General features: G+C 44.7%; 3 protein-coding genes across 3 annotated transcripts in view; 2 read left to right on the top strand and 1 right to left on the bottom strand.

Annotated features, from left to right (window-relative positions):
- DHRS12 (dehydrogenase/reductase 12) overlaps positions 1 to 18,355 on the top strand; it is a 134,620-nt gene that overhangs the window by 23,058 nt on the left and 93,207 nt on the right. The window lies entirely within an intron of this gene.
- Positions 5,329 to 6,149, bottom strand: CCDC70 (coiled-coil domain containing 70; the record flags this gene model as incomplete). Its single annotated transcript, XM_079903338.1, is given in 2 exon segments — positions 5,329 to 5,451; positions 5,453 to 6,149. Coding segments are annotated over 2 exon segments (561 nt in total). The 5' UTR covers positions 5,891 to 6,149.
- TMEM272 (transmembrane protein 272) overlaps positions 5,889 to 18,355 on the top strand; it is a gene marked incomplete at both ends in the record, with an annotated part of 55,475 nt that continues 43,008 nt past the window's right edge. The window contains 1 exon segment of the mRNA XM_079903339.1: positions 5,889 to 5,935. Coding sequence (XP_079759465.1) covers positions 5,889 to 5,935 — 47 coding nt within the window.

Consider the following 18,355-nt stretch of genomic DNA (forward strand, 5'->3'; position numbering starts at 1 on the left):
ACTGTTCTGAATCACCCCAGATGAGCTCCTATCATCCCTGTAGCTGGGCTTTGGGCTTTGAGGCTCATGCCGCTGTGCCAGACAGGGACCCTCCTGCCGGGGCCTCAGCTCTGCTGTCTCTAAGAACTCGTTTCCTGCCACTGTCACATGATGACTTCTGCCTGGCATCTTTCTCTTCACTGAAGTCCGGCATGGATGAGAGTGATTGGTGGAGCCTGGGTCGCATGTGTGAGCCATGATTGCAAGGGAGGCTGGGAAATAAATTTCTGACCTTCCCTTATAAGGTGAGAAATTCCCCAGACATAAGAAGGGTATTCCAAAGGTGCTGGGATCCTGGGATCCAGGGATCCCAGGGCAGCCACAAAGCCTTCAGACATGCATTGTCTATGCCCTCTTAACCTTCACAGTCTTCTGGAGGATTCAGGCAAATACACCAGAGGGGACAGCCCAGAGTGACCAGGGCGGGTACAGGTGCGAGAGGGACCACAGAAGGATCCCCACCCAGCGTCAGGGAAAGCAACCTAGGGCGAGTGATACGAGGCTGATCCTTGACGATGAGTGGGAGCTTATCAGCAAAGGTGAAGGATGAGGGAAGGAGAACCCTTCTGATTACAGGTGTGACAGGTGCAAGAGCTCAGATTCACTAAGGAGGTCAAGTTCAGGGAAGGAGAGCCATTCTGGGTGGCTGGAGAAAGGATGGGGCTGATGTAGGCAAAAGTGCGAGAAACACTGCTCTAAATAGTATGCTTGTGCCACCTGCTTTTTGCATTTTAATTTTAGGCATTATATACTGACTTCTCACGATAAGAAAAAAAGGCAGGTTCCCATCCCCCCTCTTATTCTAATGTTGTGTATTGTAATTTTGGAGAGCTCACAGTCAGTATTTACATTTACCTAACAATGCGAATGCTCTTCACGGCCGAGCGAGCAGCACTCTACTGCTGTTTTCCCTTTTCTGCACACGTCTTTGTTTCACGTTACTGTACAACTATTGCTTTCTTCCAGTTGCTCAGTTTTCTCCCTACTCAACAGTTAGTTATTTACCCTCAGAATCTCCCCCAGCAGTGTTAATATCCTCTCAATCCGTTCAGTCACTTTAAGTATTCCACCAATTTCATCTTTTTTTTTTTTCACATCTTTATTGGAGTATAATTGCGTTACAATGTTGTGTTAGTTTCTGCTGTACAACAAAGTGAATCAGTTATACGTATACATATATCCCCATATCTCCTCCCTCTTGCGTCTCCCTCCCAGAATGCTGGCTTGGCTGCCAGCATTTTGGGAGCTGAGTGGAGAAAAAATGGTGTGTGTGTGTGTGTGTGTGTGTTTGTGTGTGTGTGTGTGTGTGTGTGTGTGTGTGTGATTAATCTATTACTGCATAACAGACTACTCCAAAACCTTGGGTACAAAAGTTTTATCATCTCAAAATTTCTGTGGGTTAGAAATTCCAGGGCAGCTTAACTGAATGGTTCTGGCCCAGGTCTCTCATGAGGTCACAGTGAGATATGGGCTGGGTCCAAAGTCATCTACCTGGGTCCAGAGGTTCTGCTTCCAAAGTGGCTCACTTACATTCCTGGCAAGTTGCTGGTTGTCTGCAGGAGGCCTCATTTCCTCCCCATGTGTCCTCATGACATGACAGCAGCCTTACCTAGAGTGAGTGATTTAAGAGAGAGCAAGGCAGAGCTGTAATGTCTTTTATGACCTCGTCTCAGCAGTCATACTCCGTCATTGTCCACAATATCCCATTGGTTACACAGATCAGCCCTTTTCAGTGTGGGAGGCGACTGCCCCAGGGCATGCATACCAGGAGGGCAGATCCACTGGGAGCCACCTTAGAGGTTGGCGACCACTAGGGATGGGTGGGGTGTCTCAGCACTTTTCAGGTACATCTTCACTCTTCAGCCATTTTTAGCAAGGTATCACCATCTTCAGCTAGACCTGATATCTCTAGTTCTAAGACCCTGAGTTTTGTCCTCTTCAAAGAGTAAATCTCCAACCTCCTACATAACGGAGGAGCAACAGCCTCCGGCTCTACTGAGTTGGGGAGAGGACCTAGGAGTTTGCTTCTTAAAAAGACTTTCATCTGGTCTTTCCGTCATCAGCTCCACCTTTACCTATGCCTCAGGAAGTATTTGACCTGCTAACTCCTATGTCTTTCTGGAGGAAGGTGGCTCTGCAGTGTAAATTGGGCTGGTCCTTGTCTTTCCCCCACCCCCCGCTGCCAGTTGAAAATTCAGCTGTGTTTCTGCTAAGTCAGCTCCATTCATCCATCTGCTTTTCTGCTTTCAAAATGTTGGTTGCAACCGGCTTCTCTCCTATTCTTTGTTCTTGTGGATTTCCGTCTTTTTAACAATCTCTTTACCATGTTTTACTGGGATTTGGGGAGGGAGTAGAAGCTGGTGAATGCATCTGTATGTGATCTTTAACTGGAAATCCCTTCTTCTTCTCTTTTCATCCCTGCTTCTTCTGGGCTACATCTTACTCCAAGTCAAGACAGAGGAGGGCTTTAAGGAGATCACTGAGAGGCTTAAAATATGGCACCTAAAGTTTGGGTAGCATGGTGGTCTGAGTCATGCCTGAGAAATTCAAAGAGTGAGGAGCTGGCCAGACAGCCAGTGGCATCAGAGTAGAGAGCCCTGGGTTTGCTAATGAGGAAATAGGGCTTCCCGGTAGACCACCTGTTGTTAAAGGATTGGTCAGTCCTTCCCTCCTTGGCCCTCTACTTCTGGATAAAAGTGAGACATGAAGTTGTTCCAGAGGTTTGATTGTGGTGGGTGTCACATGGTGACCGACAGCAAGGCTCTAGAGGTCGGCTGTCCTGGGGCCCCCCGGGTAGTGCTCTATCAGTCAGGGTTCTCCAGAGAAACAGAGTCAAGGAGCACCGTGTCCCCACCACCCTAGTGGTAGCCAACCTCCAAGTTGCCGGCAACTGCAGGTAGCCAGTGGAAGCTGGGACAGTAGCATGGGATGGGTTCTCCCTCAGAGACCCCGGAGAGACCCAGCACCGCCAACAGCGTGATCCGCAGCTATGAGCGAATACATTTTGGTTGTTTGTGGTAATTTGTGAGGGCAGCCCTAGGAAACTCATACAGTCATATTCTGGTAAATGATGGAGGTAACACTGGCTCCTGGCCATCCCTGTCGGACCATAAGCTAAGTTCGTTTCATCAGTTCATGCTACTTGCATGACTATTAGCAGTAATCAGTTATACATGACCCTTTGTTCTTCTGGTTCTGAATTAGATGTTAAAACTATGTCACAAGTCCCAAAGATGAGCTAGGCACGTCACGCTGGGATGCACTGGTGTGTTCACCACTGAGACCTAAGAGGACAGAGCTGGAACAGTGGACGTGTATATCAGTTGGCTGGAAGAAGGGTGGACTCACAGAGGGGCCCACCTGTCCTCCTCCAGTCCTTCAAATGCCAGCTGTCTCTCCCAGTGGTTTCTGCGGGAGGCTGTTGGGGGAGGGAAATGCACATTCCCAGTTCCTGCCTCCACCTGGGCTTAAGGTCAACAATCTGTTTGCTTTTGTTTGGGGCAGAACCACTGGACTTGCTGAATCTGCAGCTCTTGCTGCACTGGGGTTCCCACCATCCTGCACACCAGCTACTGGACAGGTCTCCTTGCATGAGGGCCCCTAGCTGTCTCCCCTTGAAATCTGATTCTCTACACCAGCATCTTGTTCCCTCCGCTTCTGACGTCTTTGCCCAGGGGCCTGCTGGGAGCTGAGGATGCAAAACTCGGTTTGTGGCAAAGGGGAAAGCGGCTCCCAGCGCTCTGGCCGTGACTCCTGAGGGTCAGAGACCTTGCACGGAACACCAGCTTTCTCAGAGTGACACGGAGCCATGGAGACGGCTCTTGGACTTGGCCCACTCTCCTGCACCCGGACGTCTGCTCAGCACACCGAGGCGGACCCTGTCCCCTCCTTTCCCTGTTTGTCGACCACCACCCCAAACCACAGTGAAATCCCCAAGCGCTTTGGGCTCCTCCAGCCCTGATGCCGTCATTGGCTGAGCTACTCTAAGGCCACATCCCAGGACCCGGCTGTGTTAGAAAAGGAGTGGGACCAACGGGCAGACGATGTGAGCTCTAGTCCTGGACCTTCCATTTGCTACTTGCCTGGCTATGTGCAGTCCCTCTGCTTTTCCAGGTCTCTGTTTCCTCACCTGTATAATGGGTTTATGTACCTTCCCTGTCAACCCACAGAGTTGTGGTGAAGCTTACATGAGCTGGCAGATGTGAACGTGCTTATCCAATAGTAAGGGATGCACAAAGGCAAGGTAAGCTGCTACGTGAATGACAGTGAGGGCCAGGCCTAAGAAAAGGGGAAGCAGGCGATGTTGGCCTTTACTTTTCTTTCTGCCCACATTCTGGTCCCTTCCATACCAATGCCCATATGGATGGTCTAAGCCCAGAGGAGAAGTTAGGCATGTAAATTGCTGACCACATTAGTGTACATTCATTTAATGTACTACCTCCCTGGGGCATTTTAATTTTAAGTGAATGGAATGAGGGAAACACAAAGGAGGGAATTGATAATGCAGAAATACAGGTATGTGAGACCTGCGTGAATGGGAGTATTGGGGCAGGGAGGTCTCCCTGACGCCTCCCAGATGGCCCTGCCTGGTCCACAGGACTCCATCAGGGAAGGGCAGTGCTCTTGTGGGCGGAGCTCTAGAGCCTTAGCCTAATGGCACGCCCCTTTCTCACGCTACGGAGAATGGGCAGTTGAGAAGTTTGGTGGAAACCTGGATCCGTGAGTGAGTGAGTTGTGGGGAATGCTGCCTCTGTGTTCTAAATGGCCTGCCAGGTGAGGAACCCACAGATGAATTGTTAACAGCGCTGCAGCCTTTTCTGGGAAGCTGTCAGCCCGCTCCCAGCCTCCAAGACTGCCCAGAGTGGAGGAGAAATGACTGCCCCACAGCTCCACAGAGGCAGAGATATTTCCGCCCCCGGTCCCTACGTGTCTCTTGCTGGCATTGCCCTCACCCCCATCCCCGTTCTGACTCTTTTCAGGAGAGTCCAGGGTCTCCACTTACACCCACCCACACATGCCGCGCTCACGGGGAGCTGCTCACGGAACCAAGCTCTGTGGGCAGCAGTGCAGCCTGGAGGACGGGAGTACGACCTCTGAGAATCACAAAACCTGAAAAAATGCAGCTGGGCTCCTTACAGAAGTTGGTTTTCCAGACCTCTCCTCAGAACTTTATTAGATCTTTTGAAGCCAGGAGACAAATAAGAGCATATTTTCTTCAGCACATGGGGTCACCCCGGACTCGAGTCCCAATCCAGCAGTGTGGACCCCCCAGCCCTTCGTCTCCTGTGCTCATGACGTTGCAGTGCCCCCCTGCCAGCCTCTGCTTCTCCACAGCCTGAGCACCCCCTTCCACCAGAGGGCCTTCTCCTCCAGAAGGGCGCTTTCCTCCTCCCACAGGGCCTTTTCTTCCCCCCCACAGGGCCTTGTCCTCCTGAAGGAGGTTCCTGTCTCTTTCCCACAAGGCATTGTCCTCCTTCCAGAAGGCCTTATCTTCCTTCCAGAAGATTCGGTACTTTTTCCAAAAGGCTTTCTCTTCTTCCCAGAAAGATTTTTCCATTTCCCAGAAGGCTTTTTCCTCTTTCCAGAAGGTTTTCTCCTCTTCCCAGAAAGGTCTCTCGTCTTCCCAAATGCCCAAGATCTGGCCCCTGAAAGCGCAGATCTTGCCACGGAAATTCCACATCTCTTCCCTGAAGCCTTCTGTCTTCTCACGGAAGTGTCTCATCTCTTCCCGAAACACCGTTTCTTCCTGCATCTTGTGGATTAGTTTCTTCTGGCGAATGCTGGGTGAGGAGACCACCAGTGAGCGGAAGCAGGCAAGCTCCTTCCACTTACTCACCTTGAAGGGAAACATGGTCTTGGTCAGCCAGGATGGTGGCGTGACTGCGATGGAGGACAGGTCAGCTGGTCCAACCCTGTGGGGGCACCAGAGAGAACATGTCCCTTGAGTATCACATCCCAGAGCGCAAGCCCTGGAGTCTGTGCCATTACTGGGAATGATTTTTTAATCTTACAATTTTTTTTTTTTTTTACATATACATGTATCTATTCTTTTTCAAATTCTTTTCCCATTTAGGTTACTATAGAGTATTGAGTTTAGTTCCTTGTGCTGTACAGTAGGTCCTTGTTCGTTACGTATTTTACGTATAGCAGTGTGTACATGTCAATCCCAAACTCCCAATCTAACCCTTCCCCTCACCCTTCCCCCCTGGTAACCATAAGTTCGTTCTCTAAGTCTGTGAGTCGGTTTCTGTTTTGTAAATAAGTTCATTTGTATCATTTTGTAAAGATTCCACATGTGAGCAATATCATATGATATTTCTCTTTCTCTGTCTGACTTACTTCACTTAGAATGATAATCTCTAGGTCCATCCATGTTTCTGCAAATGGCATTATTTCATTCTTTTTTATGGCTGGGTAATATTCCATTGTATATATGTACCACATCTTCTTTATCCATTCCTCTGTCGATGGACAGTTAGGTTGCTTCCATGTCTTGGCTATTGTAAACAGTGCTGCAGTGAACATTGGGGTGCATGTATCCTTTTGCACCATGTTTTTCTCTGGATATATGCCCAGAAGTGGGATTGCTGGGTCATACAGTAGCTCGTTTTTTAGTTTTTTAAGGAACCTCCATACTGGTCTCCATAGTGGCTGTATCAATTTACATTTCCACCAACAGTGTAAGAGGCTTCATTATTGGGACACTTTAACCATTGTTCTCTTTGTCCCCTTGGTGGCATTTGTGAGGGACAAGCTGTGGTAGAGAAAGACGCTGGCTGGTCATGGTTTTGCACTGAAGAGGTAGTCAGTACGTTCAAGCTCAAGGCTACTGAAATAATAGAATATCAAACAACAAGGACAATGGTTCTCAAACAGAGTGTCAGGACACACACGTGTGACATGATCACTTTAGAGGTGAGTCACAGTTTTGTTTTGCTTTTAAATAATCAAGTGCCACAGCCCCAAGTGATTTATTTGTGTTACGTCAACCAGAATACATCTGAGGTTTTGGCTTTCTCACTTGGGAATTGTTCATAACCTTCTGATTGGGTGTGCGCACAGCAGGGGGCCACACGTGTGCATATCTTCTGTTATAAGCCATGTGGGAAACAGAAGGTGAGACCCACAGACCTGGAGGAGTCGAGTTTAGTAGAAGAATCTATTTTGGGAACAGAAGTTTAAAACCAAAAGGTGAAAGATGACACTGAATGTTGGCTAGGATGTGGGAAAGAGGAATTCTCACATGGTAGCCAGTAATATTGAACAATAATGAGGACACATTATGACTCAGCTGCTCCACTCCCAGGTACATGCCCTGAGGGAACTTCTAAATTGTGTCCAGGTTACGTGTACAGGAATGTTCAAGCAGCTATGTTCACAAGAGCTCAACACTGCAAGCAATCCAATGACTGTCACAATAGAATGGAGTTCAAGTGTGGCGGTCTGTTCATGCAATGGAGAGCATAGCTACGTGCAACAGTGTGGATGAACTTTATAATATTGAAAGAAAGAATCAGGATCAAAGACTTTGAAAGAAAAAGTTCCAAAACAAGCAAAATTAAACTCTATTGTTTAAGGAAATATACTTAAGTAACAACACAAAAAGACAAGCAAGGAAGTAAGTCCCATTAAGTCAAGATAATAATTACTTAGGAAGTTGAGATTAACATGTATACACTACTGTATATAAAACAGATAACTAACAAGGACCTATTGATACTATATAGCACAGGGAACTCTACTCAATACTCTGTAATAATCTATATGGGAAAAGAATCTGAAAAAGAATAGATATATGTGTATGCATAACTGAATCACTTTGCTGTACACCTGAAACTATCACAACATTGTGAGTCAAATATACTCCAATATAAAATAAAAATTTTTTTTTTTTTTTTTTTTTTGTGGTACGCGGGCCTCTCACTGTTGTGGCCTCTCCCGTTGCGGAGCACAGGCTCTGGACGCGCAGGCCCAGCGGCCACAGCTCACGGGCCCAGCCGCTCTGCGGCATGTGGGATCTTCCCGGACCGGGGCACGAACCCGTGTCCCCTGCATCGGCAGGCGGACTCTCAACCACTGCGCCACCAGGGAAGCCCAAAATTTTTTTAAAAAAGTAATTACTTGTGTGTGAGGGAGGGAGTGGGGAGGTAGGATACTGAGGGTTGTGATTGGATGAGGACATGAGAGGGGCTTCTGAGGGGCCAGTAGTGTCCCTCTTCTTTACTTGGTGGTAGTTGCCTGTATGTTATAATAAAGAAGTGCTAAGCTGTATACAAATGTTCTATTTACTCCAGTAAATGCATTGTATATCACAGTAAATAAAAGCTAGGGAGAAAGAAAGAAGGAAGGAAGGAAGGAAACAAAGAAAGGAAGAAAGGAAGGAAGAAGGGGGGAGGGAGGGAGGAACAAAGAAGGAAAGAAAGAAAGGAAGGAAGGAAATAAAGGAAAGGAAAGGCAGAAAGAAAGAAAGAAGAGAAGGAAAGGAGAGAGAGGGAGGGAGGATCTCCACACATTGCCGTTATCTGAGGTATCAGATCTCAGAACTATCCCCAAAATTCTGGTAACCAAGATGGGTTGAGAGATGAGAAAAAGGACTGGACACGGGACAGCAGTTAGCGTGCAGGGGAGACAACAGGTGTGTACACAAGGCAAGGGCATTGATTTCCACGTTGAGCTTTTTTGGAAGCAGCTGCCAGGGTCTGGCCTCACTCCATGGGCCTCGCTGAGCACCACACCCTAGAGCACCGTGAGGCCCTTCAGGCGATTTCCAGGTTTCCTCCTTGTTTTTCTACTTTCTGACTTGGGAACAGGCAGTAGGGGAGAAGGAAGGACACATAGCTGGCATGTGCGTGGCTGTGTGTGTGTGTGTTTGTGTGTGTCTAAGAGATGTTTGTATCAAGCACTGGACTGATTGGTAGTAAAAGCATTTAGCAACTTGGTCACTAATTTCAAATGAAACCTCCCCTCCTCATACAACCCTCCAACTGAAGGAAAATATACAGACGCCCACGCTAAGAAGCAAATTTAAAAACACTGAACGCTATCACTAAAGAAAATAACTATATTTTCCAACAAACAAAAAAATAAGGTTTACAGAAGTCCCCTTTCCTGTGTGAGACCTGTTTGTCCCCAGTGTGTCCCCTGCACAATAAGGAAACATTTGTGCAGGCTTCTGACTTTCTTCTACGTGTTTCCTGGACATATGCCCGTGCCGAAAGTGATCACCTTCCAAATTACACTAGAGCTTTATTTCTTACTCCATAAGCAATGTTTGCACTAACTAGACAACTTGCTGAAACAGTTTAATAAATTCCTCTCTCCTTTTTACCACAGATACCAACTATCACCCAGTTCTACATTTCACCCCATCCACGTTACCCCAGCCATTATTTTCTGGCCCTTTGTGGCTTCACACTTTCTGCAGGTCTAACACCAGTCATTGCTTTTAGTGGCCTTTCCTTTTAGGGCTGCTCTCCACAAAGAAACAGAGTGTGTCTGCCTTTATGAAGAGGAGACAGCTGCAAAGATGAGTGAATTCAATTCAAGGTCGCTGGCCCAGTCCACGGAGTCCCTTGAGAATAGAACTACAGACTGTAAGTCAGTGAGCACTCAGGGTTCACGGTACACAATTTTCCCCCTGAATCGAGCTCCCCACTTGAGCAGCAGCAGGAGAGATCTGCTTATGGCACTCGTTGAATAAACGTATTATAGAAAGACTCATATCGTAAGTCAAGTATTCAGGGACACCCCTTGTTCTCAGAGAACCTGGGTTCCTACTCGCGGAGAAAACAGGTCCATGAGCTGAAACTCGCAGCTCACCCTCTTGGCATCCACAGCCATCTTTAATGTCCTCCTCTGGGCTCCCAGGCAAGGCCAGGCCTTCCCCCCATCTCCTGCTGACTGTACAGTGACCTTGTTTCGTCAGTGATCCCTCACTCATGGGCCAGCCACATCTCGCCCTCTGCTCATCCTGACATCTCAGCACAAAAACGTGCTCAAGCCTGTCTCATTTTAAAACCAACCAACCAACCCAAAACAGAATCCTCTGACTCCCTCTACCTATGGCTAGCCCTCTCCTCCTTAGTCTTCTTAGGGGCTTCCCTGGTGGTCCAGTGGTTAGGGCTCCATGCTGCCCCTGCAGGGGGCACGGGTTTAATCCCTGGTCCGGGAACTAAGATCCCACATGCTGCACCTTGTGGTTAAAAAAAAAAAAAAAAAGGAAAAAGTAAATAGTCTTCTTAAAAGAGCAGTTGGCGATCACTATCCCCATTCATGTGTTGCATCCGCACCCTTGTCCTACAGCGGTCTTCTGTCCCCTAACTCCACTGACACTGTACCTCTCAAGATCACCACTCGCCGCTAGTTGTTTCGTCCTTATCCCTCTTGACGTCTATAAGGCCAGGCCATTCTGTTCCTCCTACTTCCCTTTTGGTTCTAGTCTCTTTGTGGACTCCCTTTCCCAACGGAGTATACTTCATGCATTTAAAGCAGAACCTACCTCGTAGGGCTCTTGTGGGGAATAAACTGGCATGTTGAGTGCCTGGCACAGTGCCTGGCACACAGCAAGTGCTCAATAAATAGGAAATAAGAATAACTATAATTACTATGTTGTGTCATTTTCAGTCTTCTTAGAATGGCATGCTGGGATAATCATGACTTGCCCCTACAAATTTTAGCCTTACCTTTCAGCCATCTCCCCTGACATCTAGGCTCTGGCCACCTGGAATTCCTCAAATGTGCCGAGTTTTCCCCGCTTCCATTCTATGCTATTCTCTCTCACTGGATGTCTGGCCTAAGCCCACTTCACTTTGTCCAGCTAACTAACACTTCAAGACTCAGATAAGGAGTCCGCTCTCCTAGGCAGCTTCTTCTGAAACTCTCCCACCAAGTTCAGACTGAGCATACACCCCTCCTGTCCCGCTAGGAACACTTCATCCCCCATCTCTATGTCCAGCATGTAGCACAATGTCTGTTACATAATAGATGTTCAGTAAATGTCCATTGACTGAATGGCAGTCTTCTGGGTTAGAATGCTGGAAAAAAATTTATCTCCGAAGTTTTTATCATTCCACTTAAATTATCTTTGAGAAAGAGATAAAATAAGTACAATATCAAATACATTGATGCCTGTTTAGATATAAAGTACAATATAAAACTGTAAACATGTGTCTATATAGATATAAAAACATGAGTCAAAGACGCATGCCTAACCTTCAATCTTATAATTCACGGCTAGGAACTTATTTTTAAAGGAAATGTTATATATCAAGCTATGTTTACAGCCAATCCTCTCCGATCTAAAGCCAACAGTTACTTACTGCTTAGCTATATTTCCCAACTGGGCAAGTCCTGTAGCCCTCAGAGGACCGGCAGTCATTGTCACATCAGATCCCTAGTGATGTCGCTTTCATAGGCTCCCTTAACACTGTTTGCAAAGAGCCCTCTCAGTCCTGAGTCACAGGGTGGAGAGGGCCAAGATGGGGAACCAAATGAGAGACTCTAAAAGGTTGAGGGAGAACATGAAAGGTTGGAAAGACTTCATCTTCCATCTTTGACTTCACCAATAGGCTGTTGATGACTCGCAAATGATCGTTACTTCACATTCTACCTGGACTGTGTGCAGGAGCAGGCTTCCGGGGACTCATGTTTCAGTGTGGCGGGGAGGGGTTGTATGTGATGAATCATTTCTCTTGCTGCTTTCAAGATTCCCTCTTTGTCTCTGTCTTTTGCCAGTTTGACTATGGTGTGTCTAAATGTGGACCTCTTTGAGTTTATACTACTTAGAGTTCGTTGAGCTTCTTACATGTACAGATTTGATGCAGATTTTCCTCACATTTGAGAAGTTTATTTATTCATATATTCTTTCTTCCTCTTTCATTGTCTCCTCTCCTCCTAGGATTCCTATTATATTTATGTTAGTAGCTTGATGGTGCCCCACAGGTCTCTGAGGCTCTGTTCAGTTTTCTTCATTCTTTTGCCTTTCTATTGCTTAGACTGGATAATCTTAATTGACCTGTCTTCAAGCTCACTGATTTTTTCTCCTCCAGCTCATATCTGCTGTGAGCCCCTCTATTTTTTTATTTTCAAGGCCAGAATTTCTATTTGGCTCTTTTTTAAAAATAATTTCTATCTTTTTATTGATATTCTCTATTTGGTCATACATCATTCTCATTCTTTCCTTTAATTCTTTAAGCAAGGTTTCTTTTAGTCCTTTGATCGTGTTTATAACAGCTAGTTGGTCTAGTAAGTCAACATTTGTAGTTCCTCAGAGACAGTTTTTAACCAAAAAGAAAATAACTCAGAATCATAGTTTCTATTGCCTGCCTTCTCCCCCGATTGTGAGCCATTCTTTTTTGCTTCTTTGCATGTCATATAACTTTATGTTAAAAGTGAACATTTAAAATAATATAATCTTAAATAATACATTACAAACAATATAATGTGATAATTCTCGAAATGAGGTTTCCCCCTCCTCAGGCTTGTTGTTGTTTTGTTATTATCACTATTTGTTTGTTTAGTGACTTTCCCAGACTAATTCTGCACAGTCTGTATTTTCTGTTGTGTGTGGCCACTGACGTCTGCTTCATTAGCTTAGTGGTCAGCTAATGATTGAACTAAGAGCTCTCCTTGAACTGATTAGTCTCCCTTCCTTTGCTGAGGGTCTGTGTGGTGTGTGTGTGTGGACATGCCTTGAATGCTCAGGCAGACAGTTTACAGTTCTGCCGGAGCCTTCACTTCCTACTTGTGCAGGGCCTCAAGGTCAGCCTGAAGTGAGGAATGACAGCCTCCTCAGGTCTTTTTGGGGCATGTGCACACTCACACGCATGTGACCTTCCAGATTCCCAGAAATATGTTAGAACTTTTAAAAGCTTCCATCTTACTCCCCAGTTATTCTTAAATTATTGGTCAGCCTCTTATTAGCCCCAGCTGGTAACACAGCCTCAGACAGCTGTGATATTAAACAATTACACTCATTTTTTTGACAAATGCCCTGAGGCTAGGGCTGTTTGCGTAAGCATTAAGTTAGGTCAAATAAAGACAAGATTTGTGGGTGGAGCTTTTCAGTGAACTGCCCAAACCAGTCAACTGTTAACAGTTCTTTGGAGATGAAGATTTAGGGGGGCTCTAAACCCATCCTGTGCCCTTACTTAGTCATTCTAAGATTCCTAATTTATTGTTTTTTAAGCATTCTTCTTTTTTTAAAAAAAATTTATTTATTTATTTTTGGCTGCGTTGGGTCTTCGTTGCTGCGTGTGGGCTTTCTCTAGTGGTGTCGACGGGTTTCTTATTGCAGTGGCTTCTCTTGTTGCGGAGCACGGGCTCTAGGCGTGTGGGCTTCAGTAGTTGTGGCACGTGGGCTCAGTAGTTGTGGCTTGTAGGCTCTAGAGCACAGGCTCAGTTGTTGTGGTACGTGGGCTTCGTTGCTCTGCGGCATGTGGGATCTTCCTGGACCAGGGCTCAAATCCATGTCCCCTGCATTGGCAGGCGGATTCCTAACCACTGGGCCATCAGGGAAGCCCCGTTCTTCTTTTCTAATGCAGAAGATTGATCTAATAATGGAGGCAGCAGACAGTCTGAGACATGAGTAGTATTGTAGCTGGGGAATCAGAGAGGAATAGATGCTACAAGGAGTATTTCAGAGAGAGACTCAACAGGTGATCAGGTGGTTGCATGGGAGGAAGGTAGAGGAAGCAAGGACAGGGCTAAGGTACCTGGTCTCAGTGCCTAGAACTGTGCACCAATTAGAAATTTGAAGTTGAAATAGAGTTGATTTAGATGAGTTGGTAGAGTATTCTTACATAAAACCTTGGGGTCCTCAGTGATGCACAATTCGTGTTTGCTACTCCAAGTAAATCTTAAAGTCTCTGGAGGAGATAGTAAGATAGTTAATAGGTAATAGTAAGGAAATAGTAAGGAAAGAGTATTAGATAGTAATAGATAGGTAATAGTAAGGAAATAGTAAGGAAAGAGTATTAGATAGTAATAGACAGGTAATAGTAAGGAAATAGTAAGCGATTACTATTGCTAAATGTGAACGGGCACTAAAAATAAATGAACTTCAGCATCAGTGAGCTCACATAATCGAAAAGGACAAGCTTCCCTCTCCCATACTTTGCACCAAATCAACAGCTCCTTTTTACTCAAGATAAGAGTTTAGCTTAAATTTTGTTCAGTACTCTTATTTTTAAAAATGGTGTCATCATTCTTGTTAGTCTTCAAAGCAATACATGTTCATGATAAAAACAAATTAGAAAATAGAACAAAGATGAAGAAGAAAATTAAAATCAGCCATAATCCCAATACTCAGAGGTAAGTACTGTAAACACTTTGACGTATAGCCTTCCAATCTTTTTCCTGCACTTGCAGTTAGGTATATTCTAAACAGTTGGTTTTATACTGTGCATACTGTTTTGTGTCTTGCCTTTTCATGTAATAATATGTCATAAAACTTCCCCATTTCTTTAAATATTTCTGAGAACATGATTTTCTATAACTGCAAGAGTATACTTTCCCCTACTTCTGGAAATTGATTTATTCCATTAGGAATATAGATTATGTTCCTGGAAGAGTAGGTCAAATTGGAAAATTGCTCACAAATGAAGGCAATGGCAACATAATTCATCATCACTGCTATGGCCTCAGTCTCCGTGTTGAAAATAGAGAATTCTTTCTGGCAGCACTAGTCACAGAAAGGGATCATTCCTGGGAAGCTGGCTCTGTGAAGACAGACTTTGTTGTGTTCCTGCTATATCCACCATGCTCATTTTACAAAGAGCTTCTGAAATCAAGCAGAAAAAGACTAATAACCCAATAGATAAATGGCCAAAGGATATGAATACATTGATTGCAGACAAATGCAAATGACTCTTTAACAAAAGAAAAAATTTCCAGCATCATTATAGGGAAGTGCAGTTGAAAATAAATATTGCATTTCTCTTCTGTCAGATTGGCAAAAATGCAGAAGTTTGACAATACCCTCTGTTAGCAAAACTGTGAGAAAATAGGCTCCCTTATACAGTGCTGGTAGGAATGCAAAATGTTACAAACCCTATAGCGGTGCGTTTGCCAGTACTAGTGAAATTGTAGATGCATTTACCTGTTGACTCAGCAATTCCATTTCTAGACGTCTATCCCACGGGTACGCTTATACAAGTACAAAGTGATACTTGCAGAAGGTTATTCAGCTAACTGGAGTATTGTTTGAAACTGCAAAAGATTGGAAAGAATCCAATTTTCCAGCAATAGGGAACAACTTAAGTAAACTATGGCGTGTCCGCACGGCAGAGTACTATGCAGCTGTAAAAAAGTGAGCAAAGGCTTCAATGGCTGATATGAAGGAACCTCCAATATATACGAAGTGAAACAAACAGCAAGGTCTAGGATACTGCTACATATTGTGTAAGAAAGAAAATAGGAATATATACCTAGGTATTTGTTTACATTTTCACAAAGAAATACTTGAAGAAAAACACCAAATTAATAAAAACATTTATTTATGAGGGAAACAATAGAGGAAGCAGGGGTAGAAGCAAGACCCCTTTGTGAATACCTTTCTAGAAGGTTTTGGTCTTTGAATAACTCTGAAAACAATTCTTAAAATTGGAAACAAACACATGAGCATAATCATACATCTAATAGTACTGTACCCACACAGAGGAGGAAGGAGTTACTTCAACTGACTTTAGGGCACAGTGTTTTGACTCTGCCTCCTTAGGGGGATGTAATTGAAGGATAAAAAAACTACAAAGAAATCTGGAATCTTACCTTGGTCGTTTTATTTTTTTAGTAGTGTTCGTATTGTTATTTTGAAACTTCCTATTGTATCACAAAGCATACAAGTAATTGTATTAATAAGATTAGGAATCAAGATTTTCAGTGTAAAAGAAAAGGGATACAATTATAACATCAAGTAAGTTATATAAAATACTATATAGTATTAAATTTAAATTAAAAAATTTTAATGAACTCATGACTTTAAAAAATATGCATGTATACTTCTGCTTATTGTGATGGGCTAATAGCAACAATATCCCAGGAGCCATGAATATCGCCCTTGTGCACAGATCTTAGCCGCTAATACCATCCCCTACCTGGGCTCCACTGATAAATGACTGTTTCTGGGCATAGGAAAAGGAAGGTACAAAGTGAACCTGAGACATGTTTTTCCAGAAATCAAGGAAGTTTTCTTGTCATGTCAAAAGGAGCCAACTTGAGTAGGCTGCCACTGACCAAACTCTGAGAATTTGACCATCAAAAAGAATAATGTTTGTGGTTAATTGAAATCTATTCAATCTCTAAAATCCATGAATCTACAATGATACTAATGATTTAAAAAGAGAAAACTCACTTGTCACCATTTAAAGTGCAATTAGGCTATTAACTTCTCTGAAAATTTGAAAATTAAAGGAATATTTGAAAATTAAAGGACAGTTGAAAGAATGAACAACGTATGCCGCCTTTCATTTAGAAACTGTAGACCATGCTATCAAACAGCCCCTGTTGATGTGGGAAAGCTTTGCAGAAGAACCTTGGCTGATATATGTAGAAGAAGTGACAGAATCAGAAAGAAACCACTATTTCACATACCTAATGATATTTTTGGCATTTTCATTCATCGTTTTTAAAACCACTAGACGAATGATTGATGGGGAAACTAGACATTTGTATTGCCCCCAATAGCACCACAGATTCTATGTCTAAGTGAAATATACCATTGTATGGTGGAGGGATCAGTCTATCATCTTTATCTAGAGGTTAATTTAACACCACAAAGTGTGGGTCGACCATCTATCACGTGCCTCTTGGTGTAATGCAGTGTGACTGTCTTATATATGTAAGATTCTCCAGAAGCAGAGCCTGAGGTCTATTGGGGGAGGGTTCTTGGGAGAAGGAGAACGAGGGAAGCAGGAAAGGACAGGGGCAAAACTGTGTAGGAATGTGTCTCCGTTGGAGAATAGCAACAGCCTGATCCACTGGGTAGCTGGGGAGCGTGAACTGTTCCACTGAGTTGATCCCACCTTGAAGTCCGTGCCAATACCTGCAGGCTTCCCCTGGGCATCCCATGCCACCGTTTCTACGGCCACAACCACATGATGTTGCTAAGAGGGCACCATGTGACGTCCTAGAATATAACCTTCATGAAGGTGGGTGTTACAGGATGTGTTGTGTGCCCCCAAATTTCGTATGGTGAAGTCCTAACCCCTCAGAATGTAACTGTATTTGGAGATTGTGTCTTTAAAGAGGTAAGTTTAAAAGTTAAAAGGAGGTCACTAGGATGGGCCCTAATCCAATACAACTGGTGTCCTTACAAGAAGAGGAAATTAGGACACAGAGAGGAAAGATCACATGAAGACACAGGTAGGAGAAGCTGGACATCTACAAGCCAAGGAGAGAGATCTCAGAAGAAACCAACGCTGACAACACCTTGATCTTGGACTCCAAGCCTCCAGGACAGTGAGAAAAATAAGTTTCTGTTGTTTAAGCTCCCCGATGTGGTATCTGTCACGGCTGCTCCCGCAAACTAACACAGTAGGGATTTCTGTTGTGTTTGCTGCTTCATTCCAGCACTTAGAACAGTGTCTGGCACGTAGTAAACACAGTTACCGAATGGATGAATGTTCTACTCCTAGAGTTTTAAATCAAAGCAGGAGAAAAGGTCTGTACTTGCAGATTTTCTCTCTGTATAACTGTGGTTTCTATTCTTTCGCTCCTCTCCATCATATTGTTTATCCCAGGGGAGGTTTTGCTCTTACCTGCCCCTCCCATCTTCTTCCAGTGGAAGAAAGACTTCCTCACCGGCCTATCCTCTTGAGGCTCTGTGTACATCACGCTTTCTTCTGTGCATCCCATATTCTCCTCTAACACTGTGACCTCGCCAGTGCCCCATCAGGAAGCAGACTCTGTCTCCTCCCCTTGAACCTGGGTGGATCTTTGGATGGCTTCAACCAGCAAGCCGCAGAGAAAGCGGTGCCATGTGACTGCTGAGCTGTCGTGTGCTGGAGCCCTTGCTGCCAGGGAGCCAATGGTCTTGAACATTTTCCCCCAGCTCCACGCCCAGTGGAGCCACGTCAGTAGCCTGAAGACGGCCATGGTGAGATTATTTAATTGCAGAAGCCAGCAAATGCTACAATCACAATCATACTCACACCGAGCTGGTTGTTAAACATTTACCAGCAAACCACCATTTCTGAGGCTAAATCATAAGTGGTACAGCTTCCTTGGGTTCTCCTTCTCTCAGTACATGTGCTCTTAAATCCTTGTCTCCATGCTGTGAAGAAGCCCAGGGCCCTGTGTGGTGTTCTGGCTGACAGCTGAG

The sequence above is a fragment of the Stenella coeruleoalba genome (assembly GCF_951394435.1).
Source record: "Stenella coeruleoalba genome assembly, chromosome: 18".
Classification (NCBI taxonomy): Eukaryota; Metazoa; Chordata; class Mammalia; order Artiodactyla; family Delphinidae; genus Stenella; species Stenella coeruleoalba.